The sequence below is a fragment of the Mustela nivalis genome (genome assembly GCF_964662115.1).
Source record: "Mustela nivalis genome assembly, chromosome: 1".
NCBI lineage: Eukaryota > Metazoa > Chordata > Mammalia > Carnivora > Mustelidae > Mustela > Mustela nivalis.
The window spans coordinates 58,765,391-58,781,819 of record NC_139020.1 but is presented as its reverse complement, the minus strand read 5'-3'; the positions used below and the strand labels follow the sequence as shown (position 1 = coordinate 58,781,819).

Genomic DNA, 16,429 nt, shown 5'->3' with positions numbered 1-16,429 from the left:
TGTTTATTCTGAGTTCCTTCTGCCTTCCAGACATTTGCTAGTTTTAATCTCTTTGTTTTATGCATGTAGCATTCCGTTACTCTCTGGTAATCCTTGGCTATCCATTAATTTCAAAGTGAATATTCAAAAATGAACTTATTGGAAGCTGTGTCATCTGTGGGTAGTTCTGTCAGCTAGTTAGCTTCAGTAGGCTAAAAGGAGGTAAATGAAAAAAAGTTTTTAAAATATGGATTCTTTAGTTATCTGAAATTCTTTTCTCTGAGATTGTCCAGTTTCTGCAGAAAATAACTTCCCAGTCTATTGTCTTAGAGAGATAAACCTATTAGTGTTATGAGAGCAGGAAATAAGAGGGGAACGTGTGTGTGTGTTTGTGTGTGTGTGTGTGTGAGAGAGAGACAGAGAGAGAGAGAGAGACTGTTCAGAATTCAGACTTTTCTTTAATGTCTCTCTTCAGTCTGGTACTTCCTCTCCACCCTCCACTACATTTGGATCCTTGACCCTGGAATCTCTCCAGTTCATCTTTTCTGGGCATACTTCCTGTTTCTTGCTGTTTAGGAAGGTGTGGTGACGTGGTGACCTGGCTGCTCAGGGTGGGAGTGGACTTGGCTGCCTATCTTTTCTTAATATAGACCTTTAAAGGAGTTTCCAACTTTTAACTCACACTTTACTCCTCACTTATCCCATTTAATATATTTAGACCTTCTTGTTCTAGAGTCTTTTTGGTGTTCTGTGAACACTAAGATTCTTACTTATTCTACCCTAAATTATTTGCCTTCATCTGTTCACTTTTCACCTAAAAACAAGTTGAATTTTTTCATCTTCTTATCTTCATCCATGTTCATTGTCTATATTTAAATAGTCTAGACTTAGAAAATTTTCCCACTGATGATTTAGCAAAGTTTAAGAAGAGGGAAGAGAAAAACCTGTGTCTTTAAACCACCATTTTCCAATACCCATTATTCAAGTGATTTAAAAAAAAGTTTTTAGCAGTATTTACTGAGGAGAGTAATGCTTTTGTATGCATTCTGACCACCTGGTATTAGAATATCATGTCATGTGTATGGATCCTCAGACTTGAAGGGACTGTCTCACTCACTCTCAGCCAGTGTTGGGGTCTCCTCCCTGTCTCCTTGCAGGGTGGATCTTCAGTGTCTGTGGCCATACTTCCAACAAAAGAACATGCATCATTTTGCAACAGAGGGTTTCAAGACAATGATGTTGATGTTAACTGGAAAAAAATTTTTTCTTTTTCAAATAAAAGAAAAATGCAATGTTTAGAAACAAACTGTTGAAGGAATGTGGAGGAAAAGGACACCACTCTGCTTAGCCTCCATTCACCTCTGTCTGCTCCCCTCAGCCCCATTCATGATGCAGCTCCAGTGAGGTCTTAGAACCCCTGTCTACCAGAGCTGGCGATTCTTTTGTTGACTTTTCTTATCAAACTGAGCCTTATATTGTTGCCAGAGTTAATAAATAATTGAAAGTTGCTGCCATGCATTCATGTCAGTTTGAAGGACCTGGAAGAAAGGTGACTTCAGGATTAGATTGTTTTTCCAATTACCTCCTTTTACAACTCCTTATTTACTTCTGAATATTGGAGATGAGAAACACCCTGCTATTACTGTAACTGAGAAATCTAATCTTCAGACCCCCGCCTCCACCAATGAAGTCACCATTTATGAATCCTGAAAGCCACAAAATATTGATTTAGGATTAATGTCTTGATAAACACTCACGAATCAGAAATACATCAATTTATTATAATGATTTGAGCTATTAATGAGTCAGAACTGTTTAAAATCACAGAAGTGAATTTCATGACCCATGAAACATTCTTGAACTATGTGTGTGTGTGTGTGTGTGTGTGTGTGACTTTAGACTTTAGTTTTTAGAGCAGTTTTAGGTCCACAGCAGAGAGTTCCCATATTTCCATTGCCCCAACAGATGCACGGTCTCCCGCTTTCTCTACATCAACCATGTCACACTTGCACATTTGTGAGAATTGATGAACCTACATTAAGACAACATTATCACTCAAAGTTTATTGTTTACATTATGGTTCACTCTAGGTGTACATTCTATGAGTTTTAGCAAATGTAGAACTGGTATCTCTCCACCATTGTAGTTTCATACAGAGCATTTTCACTGTCCCAAAGGTCCTCTGTTCTCCACTTAACTCATCCCTCCCTCCACGCTACCCTTTAGCAACCCCTGATCTTTATACTATCTCCATAGTTTTGTCCTTTCCAAAATGTCATATGCTTGTAATCATGCAGAATGTAGCAGTGTCATATTGGTTTCTTTTACTGAGTGCTATGTGTTTAAATTTCCTCCATGTCTTTTTTTAAAATTTAATTTTATTTTTTCAGTGTTCCAAGATTCATTGTTTATGCACCACACCCAGTGCTCCATGTAGTACGTGCCCTCCTTAATACCCACCACTGGGTTTTCCCAATCCCCCACTCTCCTCCCTTCCAAACCCTCAGTTTGTTCCTTCATGTCTTTTCATGGCTTGATAGCTCATTTCTTTATAGTGCTAAATAATATTTCATTGGATGCACCACAGATAAACCTAATGCTTTTGTGTCTATGTTTACAGGTGACCAGTTATCACTAAACTCTACTTTTTATATAACCTCCTTTTTTTCGTTTGCCTTCGTTTTGGTTGCCTTGATCGTTGTGGGATCCATTGGGCTTTGGAAAACCCGTTGCTGCAGGTATTGAGTAATGCTTTTTCTTCAGCTTTATTGGGCTAGAAGGGGTAAGGTATACGGAATTGATGGGGTAAAATTAATATGTTAACATTAACTTTTCCATAATCAAGAAGCGTGTCCTAAAGGTGTTCTATTTGGATTCCTCTAAATGACAAGAGGGATTTTACTTGGTTACTTAGGTATGCAAACATACTGAATTAAACTGTTTAGGGCAATATCTTGGTAGAGACAGATTTTAATTCTCTATTTGGGTAAAGAATTATAATAATTCATTTTATGTAACAAAAAGGATGTGTCACATTTATCCTATATATCAGGATTCTTTTGCATAAGTTCACTCCTCTTCCCATATGAGAATTATCTCATTTAGGTGTATGAGCTACCACTAGCATTCTTATTTCTGTTAATTCCTTTCTATATTATTATAACTTCTATAAAAAAAATGAACCACACTTGTCAATTGTATACTGTTTTGTTTTCCCATTTTTAATTAAATAATGATGTTTTCTGAATTCACTCCAGCTTATTTTTATTTTTGCAGAAAATGCAAATTAAAAAAAACAGCAGCTACTTCAGTTGTTGAGGAGGTAAGATAATATTAAAAAATATTTTTGCAAATTTTAAGCTTCAATGTCAAAATATAGCCAGGCAATTTGTAAGTTGCCTCAATATTAGTATTTTTAATTAAAAAGCAAAAATTCTAATTTTATAATGCTAATACTCAGGTGTGCTTATTTTGTCAATTATCTATCTTATACAATTCATACACATTCTGAACAACATTTTCATTTCAAGAACTGTATCCTATATAGCTCATAATATTTGCCAAATTTTGATCGTAATGTTTGGAGAAACTGAATTAGTCTTTCCTCCCTTATAAAACTCTCTAATTCTTGACTTCTCTTTCTCCATACTATCATCATTTCCTTCTTAATTGGTCTTAAATATCTCCTGCTCCATAATCTCATAACCAGTAGCTTACCAAGTCTGTGACCCTCTCCTTTGAAATACCTTTCATGTTACCTCATTCTTTTTCATTCCTACCATCACACAACATTACCATCTCACACTTAAATAATCAATAAATTTTTGACTAAATAATAGAAAACAGTCCTTCTTTTATATCCATATAAGCCCAGAGACACAAATATAAGCACTCCTGTAGATGACTGAATCTGGGGGCACCTGTGAGGAAAACATAGGTGTAGTTGATGATTTCTGGCTTTTTTGAATTGCTTTTGACTTTGAGTTCTTTCTTAGGAAGAAATGCAACCTTATGCCAGCTACACAGAGAAGAACAATCCACTCTATGATACTGTGAGCAAGTGAAGTGGTCTCAGGTGTTACAAAGTAAAATTGATAGACTGTATCTCCATACTTTATAAGTTATTGGAGCAGCAGAACAAATGAATAAATATAAGGCAGAGCTACTATTTTGATTTTCTTAGAGCTCTATTATGGAAAACCCATTTTGGAATTAGCTTTTCAAGGATTATGAGAAGATAGAGATTTTTAAAGAGTTTGGATACATATCCTTTTGTAATTGAAATTTTAGAATATTAGCTGCTATTAGCTAGTTCTCTGAAGAACTGATATTATTACAAAGAAAGCAAATGCTTATGATAAAATACTCAAATTGTTTAGTGTAATAGATAATGAAAACTGAGTTTCCTCTAGAAAGAACTCTGTAGAAGGAACAATCAACATATTTTATGTATTCTTCCTGAAAATTTTATGTACATACATCTGTACACCCAAGGTATGGGTGTATATTCATAGATCTATTTACATATATATACACATATCCTTGCTAAGACACAAATGGGAACATATCATGATGTTCTTCTGCACTTATAGAAAGCTAATAATATGATAGGTCTTGGAGATCTTTTATATCAAAGAAGCAGAGCTACCTCATTCTTTTTAATGGTTATAAAATTCCATTGTATGGTTATGTCATAATTTAATTAACTACAGTCCTAGTGATAGACATTTAGATTCTTTTAAGTTTTATTTGTTTGTTTCAGTATTATAAGCAATACCACATAGAATGTTTCTTGTAGAAAGATCTCTTTGTATTTGTTTAAGTATATTTATAGAATAAATATAGTGGAATTTCAGGTCAAAAGGGTTTGTGCATTATTTTTATTGCATTGATATGTCAAATTGTATCAATTTACATTCCCTTCAAACGTGTTTGAATGTGCCTTTCCATATACTGTTATTTTAGTATCTACAAATTCCCACTTCTTGTTTTTAATCAGTTAACTAATGTAATAAATGATTATAATAAAAATTACACTGTTTGACAAAATTGAATTTATGTTTTTCTGTCATGAAAGAAAGCAGGAGTAAGAGAGAGGGAACACATGTGAGGAATTACTTTCTGAACTCATATCTCAATAGAAATTGATAGCTAATGCCTAATAGTTTCTAAAGATGTGATAAATTGAAATTGTGTATTTTCCTGATGTACATTTTATTGGGAGGTGTTAGCAAATAACCAATGTTCATTGAGCATATAAGCAGCTAAATATGCATTATGAAGAACTTGAATATCCATAGAATTTGGTCTCTGTGCTAAGAGAATGGCAAAGGGATGACATGACTCTTGCCTTCAATTTTTCTGTGGAATACGGTATTAATAATGTGGAGGTAGGTATTAAGGAGGGCATGTATTACATGCAGCACTGGGTGTGGGGCATAAACAATGAATCTTGGAACACAAAAAATAAAAGAAAAAAAAAAGAAAAAAGAAAAAAAGAATGTACATATTATTTTTAAGTTTATGAAAAATATATTTTATTTATAAAAATTTATGAAAAAAAGTCTGGCTCTCCATAGCAGGAAAAATATTAAAAATTTTCATTATGGTAGAAATTAAAACAAAATCCATTCATTCTTTCATTTTGCATGAATGAAACATGAAGAAATGAATGAAATGAAACAATGAAGAAACATGAAACTTTTTTTTAAAAAAGATTTTATTTATTCATTTGACAGACCTAGATCACAAGTAGGCAGAGAGGCAGGCAGAGAGAGAGAGGAGGAAGCAGGCTCCCTGCTGAGCAGAAAGCCTGAAGTGGGACTTAATCCCAGGACCCTGAAATCATGACCACTGAGCCACTCAGGTACCCCAGAAACATGAAACTTTTAAGACAGTCCTTTTGTCACTGTTTTCCTCCCTCCAAACATTTTGGTTACACTAGGCTTTATCATTAAAAAGATTCTTAGTTTCTTTTGGAGGTAAACTAATCTCATCACATTGAGCACATAATTTTTACCAAACCATTTTGACACCATTTAGGTATACCCCTAAACCAATCCATTAAGCTTCCCCATATAAATATTACCAAGCAATACACAGTAGACATCAAATCCTGTCCTTGACCTTTTCTTAATTCTTCATCCATTCCTGGGTGGGATGAGGTTCACAAACAACTGGGTTCAAAGATACCTGCTTAAATATTACTGAAAAAGAAAAAAGCAAAATTGTGTTTACACCTTAACTTGATAACATATGTCAAAACAGCCCTGTAGGGGTGTCTGGGTGGCTCAGTGAGGTAAAGCCTCTGCCTTCGACTTGGGTTGTGATCCCAGGGTTCTGGGATGGAGCCCCGTGACGGGGTCCCTGCTCGGCGGGGAGCCTGCTTCTATCTCTCTCTCCGCCTGCCTCTCTGCCTACTAGTGATCTCTGTCTGTCAAATAAATAAATAAAATCTTAAAAAACAAACAAACAAAATAGAATGTATTCGCCCTGTAAATAAAGACTTCAAGATAGTTTACAAATGCTAAATTATAAGGTACAGGAAACAAATGTATTAGAATCTTCCACTACAGGGGTGCTAAATGTGGTTGAACCTGAATTATGTGGGGAAATAAAAGAAATAATTACCCAGATCCACTTTTTAGACCTACTGAATCAGGAGAAATCTAGAAACTAAAACAGCTATATGTTAGGTCCTCCAGAAAGCAGAGGCTGAGATGGAGTTAGGAGCAGTAAAGGTTATTTGGGAGAGAGGGGTTCTATGTGTGTAAGATTAAAGGGGCAGGAAGTAGGATAGGGAAGGGAGAGGCTTCAGACCATGACACTGATCTGAATGAGACCTGTGAAAGGAAAGGGAAAGAAGCAGGATACAAAAGCCTCAGATCCAGACATAGAACTGCCAACGTCTTTTAGCCAAACCAATGAGAAACCCTGGAGCAAAGACTGCATCTAAGAAGAATCTTTCATGAACAGAAGTGCAAAACATTTAGTCATTGGCTGGGAAGTGTATGACCTCAGCCTCAAAAGCTGAAATGGATCCTGAAGGCCTTAGCAACCGGAGGGCATCAGCTGATTGCACTCCTTGCATGTGAATGGTAAGTTCTCTCTTGATGGGAGATCTGAACCCCTTACCTCCATGGCTGCCCAGTCCATCCTTTCACTAGTTAGTATTTGCTGGGTATGTCGTAGTCTGTCTCTCTTCAATTCTCTGTGACATTTTATATTATGTATACCTTTTACAGCCAAAGCTATTTTTTTTAAAGATTTTATTTATTTATTTGACAGAGATCACACATAGGCAGAGAGGCAGGCAGAGAAAGAGGGGGAGAAGCAGACTCCCCGCTGAGCAGAGAGCCCGATGCAGGTCTTGATCCCCGGACCCTGAGATCAAGACCCGAGCCGAAGGCAGAGGCTTTAAACCACTGAGCCACCCAGGCACCCGCTACACCTTTTTAATAGAAAATATATACCCCATTTTTATGAACTCTGAGAATTTTAACTTTTAATAGGAGAGTTTAAACCATTCATATTTGTTGTGGTTACTTACATATTTGGTCACTGTTTTACAATCTTAATTTTTATATCTTGTTTACTATGTTTACTTTCCATGCCCTGTTTCACTTTTTTCTTTGCCCTGCTTTGCTAGATTGGCTAACATTTTTGCTATACTTTCTTTTTCTGAGTACTAGTTTAAAAGATATTCCTTGTAATATAAATGTATTAGTGCTTATGCTTTATTTCAGAACACCTAAAAAGAGCTTTATTGTGGTATAATTGATATAACAATTTGTTAAATTTTGCACGTATTTCAAGCATATAATTTATTACATTTTGACTTTGTTTATACTTGTGAATCATCAGCATAATCAAGATAATGAACTTATCCATCATCCCCGTTTTCTTATTCTTCTTTATAATCCTACCCCAATACTCTTGCTCTCCTGCCATCCCCAGGCAACCACTGATCTGCTTTCTATAACTATATCTCAGTTTGCATATTCTAGATTTTTATATAGATGTAATTATACAATATGTGCTCCCCCCCTTTTTTTTGGTGGTGGGGATTCCTGGTTTCTTTCACTGAGTATAATTACTTGAGATAAGTTCACACATTAATAGCTTATTCTTTTTGTTGATAAATAATATTTCTTTGTATGAATATACCAGTTTGTTTATCTGTTTATCTTTTGATGGACATTTGGTTTGTTTCTAATTTTATGCCATCATAAATAAAGCTGTAAACATTCTTGTGCAAATATTTTTGTGGACCTGTGATTCTGTTTTCCTGGGTAAAAACCTGTGAAGGCTATTGCTGTATCACACAGTATGTAGTTGTCTAACTTTTAAAGAAATTGCAAAAGTGTTTTTCTAAATGGTCACACTATTTTACATTCCTCCCACCAATGTCTGAGATTTCCTGTTCTCCTGCATTTTTATCAATATATGGTATGTTTGGTCTTTTTAATTTTAGACATTACGGTATATGTGTATTTTCTCTTATGGTTTTAAAAAATTATTATTGAAGTATAGTTGGCATACAGTGTTATGTGTTAATTATCTTTCATTGTGGTTTTAATATAATCTCCATAAAGACTGATGACTGTCCTATTATTAACTTACTTAACACTCATATATTTTCTTTGGTAAGTGCTGAAATGTTTTTCTCCTTTAGAAAAACTGGGTAGTCAATATAATTCATAGGCTCTGATAACAAATATCTTTTAATCAGAAAAAAAAACTGGGGTACAGTTTCTGTTTATTGAAAATTCTTTGTATATTCTGAATACAAGTTCTTTCTTTTTTACAGTGTACAGTGTCTTTTGAAGACATGTTTTTGGTTTTGGTTGTTTTGTTTTTAAAAGAGGACTCTTTTTATTTTGATGAATAATTTATTGACATTTTTCTTTTATGGATTATAGTTTTGGTATTGCAACTAAGAAAACTTTTTGGTATCACAAAATCTTAGAGTGTTTTATTCTAGAAGTTTCATAGTTTAGGTTACACATTTAGGTCTAGAATCCATTTTGATGGAATTTTGTATGACATATGATATTTATGTGACATACAGACTGAAGTTCTTTTTTTTTTCCATTTTGATACTCATGTGTATATCCCAGCACCAGTAAATTACCTTCTATCTTTGTCAAAACTAATTTGTGCCCATCTGTATGGGCCTACTTATGGGCACTCTGTTCTGTTTTATTGAACTATTTGTCTATGTTACACCAATATCATACTGTCTTGTAGCTTTATAAATCTTGAAGTCAGGTAGTTTTAGCTCTCTGGCTTTGTTCTTTTTCAAAGTTTTTTTTTGGCTATCCTGGGTACCTTTCATTTCCATCTGAATTTTAGACTTAGTTTATCAATTTCTGCAAAGAAGACTTTTAGGATTGTGACTTGATTATGTTGAAGTTTATGTCAATTTGAGGAGAACTGATATCTTAACAATAATAATTCTTCCAGTCCATGAGCATAGTAGATTACCTATTTATTCAGGCCTTTCCCCATTTCTCTTTGCAGTGTTTTGTAATTTTTTTGTGTATAGTTTTTATAAATCTTGGTCAGGCTTAACCCTAAATACTATATTTCATATTCTTTGATGCTATTGTAAATAGCCGAAGGCAGAGGCTTTAACCTGCTGAGTCACCCAGGAGCCCCTGGTAATATTTTTTTCTCTCAAATTTACCATTTTTTATATTCATACAGTCTCTTTAGATTTCTTTCAATTAGTGTTAATACCATGTATCTTTTCCCATTATGTTCCTGTTAAATTATTTATCTTTATACTTAAAGTATGTTTCATATAGGCAACATATAATTGTTTTGTCTTTTTTATCCATTTTGAACATTTCTTTTTTTTTAAAGATTTTGTTTATTTATTTGACAGAGATCACAAGTAGGCAGAGAGGCGGGGCGGGGGCCGGGGGAGGGGGAGAGGAGGAAGCAGGCTTCCTGCTGAGCAGAGAGCCCGATATGGGGCTCTATCCCAGGACCCTGGGATTATGACCTGAGCTAAAGCCAGAGGCTTTAACCCACTGAGCCACCCAGGTGCCCCGAACATCTTTGTTTTTAATTTCAGATTGAGACCATTGACATTTGCTTATTGATATGCTTAGGTTGAAATCTATCAATATACTATTTGTTTTCTACTTTCCTTCATATTTTATTTCTTGTATATTTCCCTTCCCCCCTTTTACCACTTTGAGAATTTATTAATTTTTATGATACTATGTTATATCCTCATTAGCTACAACACTTTTTGTTGTTGTTATTTGTGTGGTTATTATAGGATCTATAGTATATTTCTTTAACTGATTGTATTCTACCTTCAAGTGATATTATGATGCTTCACATATAATATAATCGTCTTGAAATAGTAAACTTCCATTTCTTCCTCTCAGCATTTGTGTTTTGTGTCATGCTATAACTTTACCTATGATATTAATATTATGTTAAATAGTACACATACCTTACTGTGTACTAAACTAATTTTGTGGATTAAACAGTTTTAAATTATTTCTTTATTTTAATTCTGTATTTTATTTTTAAATATTGAAAAGATATAAATATTTTATGTTATCTTTTTTTAATTTAAATTTTTTTTTTAGTGTCAGTGTTCCAGAATCATTGTTTATGCACCACACCCAGTGCTCCATGCAATAGTGCTCTCCATAATACCCACCACCAGGCTCATCCAACCCCCTCCCCCACTCCCCTCTAAAACTCTCAGTTGGTGTCTGCACCAACTTGCATTGCCACCAACAGTGTAAGAGGGTTCCCCCTTCTCTACATCCTCTCCAACACCTGTTGTTTCCTGTTTTGTTAATTTTGGTCATTCTAACTGGTGTAAGGTGGTATCTCAATGTGGTTTTGGTTTGAATCTCCCTGATGACTAGTGATATTGAACATTTTTTCATGTGTCTGTTAGCCATTTGTATGTCTTCTTTGGAGAAGTGTCTGTTCATGTCTTCTGCCCATTTTTTGACATGATTATCTGTTTTGTGTGTGTTGAGTTTGAGAAGTTCTTTATAGATCTTGGATATCAGTGCTTTGTCTGTAGTGTCATTGGTGAATATCTTCTCCCATTCTGTGGGTTGCCTTTTTTTTGTTGTTGTTGTTGTTGACTGTTTCCTTTGCTGTGCAGAAGCTTTTGATCTCTATGAAGTCCCAAAAGTTCATTTTCGCTTTTGTTTCCTTTGCCTTTGGAGACGTATCTTGAAAGAAGTTGCTGTGGTCAATGTCCAAGAGGCTACTCCCTATGTTCTCCTCTAGGATTCTGATGGATTCCTGTCTCACATTGAGGTCTTTTATCCATTTTGAGTTTATGTTTGTGTATGGTGTGAGAGAATGGTCAAATTTCATTCTTCTACACATAGCTGTCCAATTTTCCCAGCACTATTTATTGAAGAGACTCTCTTTTTTCCACTGGGTATTTTTTCCTGCTTTGTCAAAGATTATTTGACCATAGAATTGAGGGTCCATATCTGGGCTCTCTACTCTGTTCCACTGGTCTATGTGTCTGTTTTTATGCCAGTACCATGATGTCTTGGTGAGCACAGCTTTGTAGTAAAGCTTGAAATCAGGCAACATAATGCCCCCAGTTTTGTTTTTCTTTTTCAAAATTTCCTTAGCAATTCAGGGGCTCTCCTGATTCCATACGAATTTTAGGATTGTTTGCTCCAGCTCTTTGAAAAATGCTCCTGGTATTTTGATCGGGATGGCATTGAAAGTATAGATTGCTCTAGGCAGCAGACATTTTAACAATGTTTATTTTTCCGATCCATGAGCATGGAATGGTCTTCCATCTTTTTGTGTCTTCTTCAGTTTCTTTCATGAGAGTTCTGTAGTTCCTCAAGTACAGATCCTTTATCTCTTTGGTTAGGTTTATTCCCAGATATCTTATGGTTCTTTTTGCTGTAGTTAATAGAATCAATTCTCTAATTTCCCTTTCTGCATTTTCATTGTTAGTGTATAAGGAAGCAGCTGATTTCTGTACATTGACTTTGTATCCTGCCACATTACTGAATTGCTGTATGAGTTCTAGTAGTTTGGGGGTGGAGTCTTTTGGGTATTCCATATTATGTCATCTGCAAAGAGAGAGAGTTTGACTTCTTCACTGCCAATTTGAATATCTTCTATTTCTTTTTGTTGTCTGATTGCTGTTGCTAGGACTTCTAATACTATGTTGAACAAGAGTGGTGAGAATGGGCATCCTTGTCATGTTCCTGATCTCAATGGGAAGGCTGTCAGTTTTGTCCCATTGAAGATGATATTGGCTGTGGGTTGTTCATAGATAGATTTTATGAAGTTGGCTGCATGTTTTCCCTTTATCCCTATACTTTGAAGCTTTTTAATCAAGAACGGATGCTGGATTTTGTCAGATGCTTTTTCTGCATCAATTGAGAGGACCATGTGATTCTTCTCTCTTCTCTTATTGATTTGTTCTATGACATTGTTTGATTTGAAAATGTTGAACCATACTTGCAAACCAGGGATGAATCCCACGCAGTCATGGTGGATAATCTTTTTAATGTGCTGTTGGATCCTATTAGCTAAGGATCTTGTTGAGAATCTTAGCATCCATATTCATCAGGGATATTGGTCTGAAATTCTCCTTTTCGGTTGGGTCTTTGCCTGGTGTGGGTATCAGGGTAATGTTGGCTTCATAAAAAGAGTTTGGAAATTTTTCCTCCTTCTTCATTTTTTTTTGAAACAGCTTCAGGAGAATAGGTGTTATTTCTTCTTTGAAAGTTTGGTAGAATTCCCCAGGGAATCCATCAGGTCCTGGGCTCTTGTTTTTTGGGAGGTTTTTGATCACTGCTTCAATCTCATTACTAGATATTGGTCTGTTTAGGTTGTCAGTTTCTTCCTGGTTCAATTTTGGAAGTTTATAGTTTTCCAGGAATGCATCCACTTCATCTAGGTTGCTAATTTATTGGCATATAACTGTTGATAACAATTTCTTATGATTGTTTCTACTTCTTTGGTGTTAGTTGTGATCTCTCCATTTTCATTCATAATTATATTAATTTGAGTCTTCTCTCTTTTCTTTTGGATTAGTTTGGCCAATGGTTTTTGATCTTATTGATTCTTTCAAAAAATCAGCCTCTTTTTCATTGATGCATTCTGCTGCATCTCTAGTTTCTATCTCATTGATCTGTGCTCTAATCTTGATTATTTCCCATCTTGTGTGTGGAGTTGGCTTAATTTGTTGTTGATTCTCCAGTTCTTTGAGCTGTAGAGACAGCTGGTGTATTCTGGATTTTTCAATTTTTTTGAGGGAGGCTTGTAAGGCTATGTATTTCCCCCTTAGGACTGCCTTTGCTGTATCTCATAGGTTTTGGACTCATTGGTTTCCATGAATTGTTTAAGTTCTTCTTTGATTTCCTCGTTGATCCAAGCATTCTTTTTTTTTAATTAATTTATTTATTTTCAGCATAACAGTATTCATTATTTTTTCACCACACCCAGTGCTCCATGCAATCCGTGCCCTCTATAATACCCACCACCTGGTACTCCAACCTCCCACCCCTCCGCCACTTCAAACCCCTCAGATTGTTTTTCAGAGTCCATAGTCTCTCATGATTCACCTCCCCTTCCAATATCCCCCAACTCCCTTCTCTTCTCTAACTCCCCATGTTCTCCAAGCATTCTTTAGCAACGTGGTTTTAGCTTCCAGGTGTTTTAATTCCTTCCAAACTTTTCCTTGTGGTTGAGCTCCAGTTTCAAAGCATTGTAATCTGAGAATATGCAGGGAATAATCTCAATCTTTTGATATTGGTTGAACCCTGAATTGTGACTGAGTATGTGATCTATTCTGGAGAAAGTTTCATGTGCACTGGAGAAGAATGAGTATTCTGTTGTTTTAGGGTGGTATGTTCTGTATATATCTATGAGGTCCATCTGGTCCAATGTGTCCTTCAATGCTCTTGTTTCTTTATTGATTTTCTGCTTGGATGATCTGTCTGTTATTGGGAGTGGCATGTTAAGATCTCCTACTATTAATGTATTCATATCAATCTTACTCTTTATCTTGATTAACAATTTTCTTATGTAATTGGCTGCTCCCATATTGGGGGCATAAATATTTACAATTGTTAGGTCTTCTTGTGGATAGTCCCTTTAAGAATTATGTAGTGTCCTTCTGTATCTCTGACCACAGTCTTTAGTTTAAAATCTAATTTATCTGATGGAGAATCACTACCTCAGCCTTCTTTTGAGGTCCATTAGCATGAAAGATGCTTCTCCAGCCCTTCACTTTCAGTTTGGATGTATCTTTAGGTTCAAAATGGGTCTCTTGTAGACAACATATGGGTGGGTCCTGTCATTTTATCCAATCAGCAACCCTGTGTCATGGGCGCATTTAGGCCATTCACGTTGAGAGTGATTATTGAGAGATACATTTTTATTGACATCGTGTTACCTGTGAAGTCTTTGTTTCTATAGATTGTGTCTATATATTTCTGTTCAATGATATTCTTGGTTTTTTCCCTCTTTTATAGAATCCCCCTTAATATTTCTTGCAGTGTGGTGGTCACATACTCTTTTAAACCTTGCTGGTCTTGGAAGCTCTTTATCTCTCTATCCATTTTGAATTGCAATCCTGCTGGATAAAGTATTTTTGGCTGCATGTTCTTCTCATTTAGTGCCATAAATACATCTTGCCAGCTCTTTCTGGCTTTCCAGGTTTCTGTGGACAGGTCTGATGTTATTCTGATGGACCTTCCTCTGTATATAAAGAATCTCTTCCCCTTAGCTGCTTTCAAGAGCTCCTGTCTAAAGTTATGATTCATCATTTTCACAATCAGGTGTCTTGAGGTCTTTCTAGATTCTATGACCTTGGGGGGAGACCTTTCTGCGTCCAGTACATGAATGCTGGTTCCATTCACGAGATTGGGGAAATTTTCATGGAGAATTTGTTCAACTACATCTTCTAGTCTTCTTTCTTTCTCTTCCCCATCGGGGATTCCAATAATTCTGATGTTGGAATGTTTCATTGCATCATTTATTTCCCTAATTCTGTTTTCATGGCTTCTAAGCTGTTTGTTCCAAGCTTCCTCCTGATCCTTTTTCTCTATCTGTTTGTCCTCCAGATCACTAATTCTATCTTTTCCCCAGTTACCCTAGCTTTTAGAGAATTTAGGTTATATTGGATGTCACTGATAGCATTGTTAACATTTTCTCTGGTGACTTTCATTTCTGCCCTAATCAATTCCATTTTGTCATCAAAACTTTCTCCAACCTAGCTATTGCCTGGATAATTGTTATCCTGAATTCCCTTTCCAACATACTATTTATGTCCATATCCAAAAGCTCTGATGGAGAAGGGCCAGTCTCTGAATTTTTCTTCTGTTGGGTATTCCTCCTCCTAGTCATTTTGGTGAGAGATGGCTGAATGGATGTGTAGCTGAATGTATCAACTGTAGTGCAGGCAAGGTGCACCCTGGAACGCTTCTGAGCAATTGGAAGTCACCACCAAAAAGAAAGAAAAAAAGAAAAAAGAGACAGAGAAAGAGAGAGACAGGAAAGAAAAAGAGAAGACCCAGCCAGAATGGGCCCCAAAGGTAAGATTTATGAAGTATACAAGCAAAAACAGACAAACAAAAAGACTGACAATAGTAGTTAACAAGAGAAAAAATAAATAAATAAAGAGAACCCTGTCAAAATGAACACCAAGTATAAGATTTATATACTACCAGAACAACAACAACAACAACAAAAATACACAGGAACACTGACAGAAGAAAAAGATGGGAGGGTGGTTATAAATTCTCAGTGTGGGCAAGAAAGTTTATTTTGATTCTTCCTGGATGTATATTGATATCTCTGTTAAAGGACTCAACTTTCCTGAGATAAAGGGGGATTAAAACTGGTTTACATATAGGGTTACCATTGATAATGGAAAGGGGATTACCTTGAAGCTTATCTCTATATGAATATTAAAGAAATAAAATAAAATAAGGTAAATTAAAAAACAGAAAAGCAAAAGAAAAACACAGGTATATGTGTCAAAAAAGTTCAGGTTAAAAGGTTATTATGGAATTTAATGTACTGAACATCTCATTGTGATGGTAAATAGGTTAAAGAGTTATATAAAAAATAAAAATGAAAAGAACCAGAATAGTGGGAATGAGTTAAAAATAAAAGTATCTATGAAGTAGTGTAGTTGTTCTTTTGTTTGTTTGTTTGTTTTGGCTGGCTTTCTGGGGGAGGGGCCTGCTGAGTGGTTTTTTTGGGAGTCTTGCTATAGCTGAGTCCTCCTGCCTCAATCAAGGGGCTGGGCTCTGAGGAAACCGGTTTTTCAAGTCTTTGTTCTCTGGAGGTTTTTGTTTGTTAGTTTTCTCTCTCCTTGGTGGCTTTTGGCTGTTCTTTGGAGGTTTAGAGGAAAGCAAACTGCACGTAGACCTCCCTCTCGGAGAGAAGCTTCAGTCTGTTCCTCTCTGGGTGC

General features: G+C 35.7%; 1 protein-coding gene across 2 annotated transcripts in view; it reads left to right on the top strand.

Annotated features, from left to right (window-relative positions):
• Positions 1–5,028, top strand: part of LOC309867414 (cell surface glycoprotein CD200 receptor 1-like) — a 33,570-nt gene extending 28,542 nt beyond the window's left edge. The window contains exons 6-8 of one of the 2 annotated variants that reach the window (XM_082736230.1): positions 2,600–2,717; positions 3,256–3,301; positions 3,979–5,028. In XM_082736230.1, the coding sequence (XP_082592356.1) occupies positions 2,600–2,717; positions 3,256–3,301; positions 3,979–4,035 (221 nt within the window). In that variant the 3' untranslated portion in view covers positions 4,036–5,028. Of the gene's footprint in view, positions 1–2,599; positions 2,718–3,255; positions 3,302–3,974 lie in introns of both variants that reach the window. The other variant, XM_082736229.1, reaches the window with a different exon arrangement.
• The last annotated feature ends 11,401 nt before the right edge of the window (positions 5,029–16,429 follow it).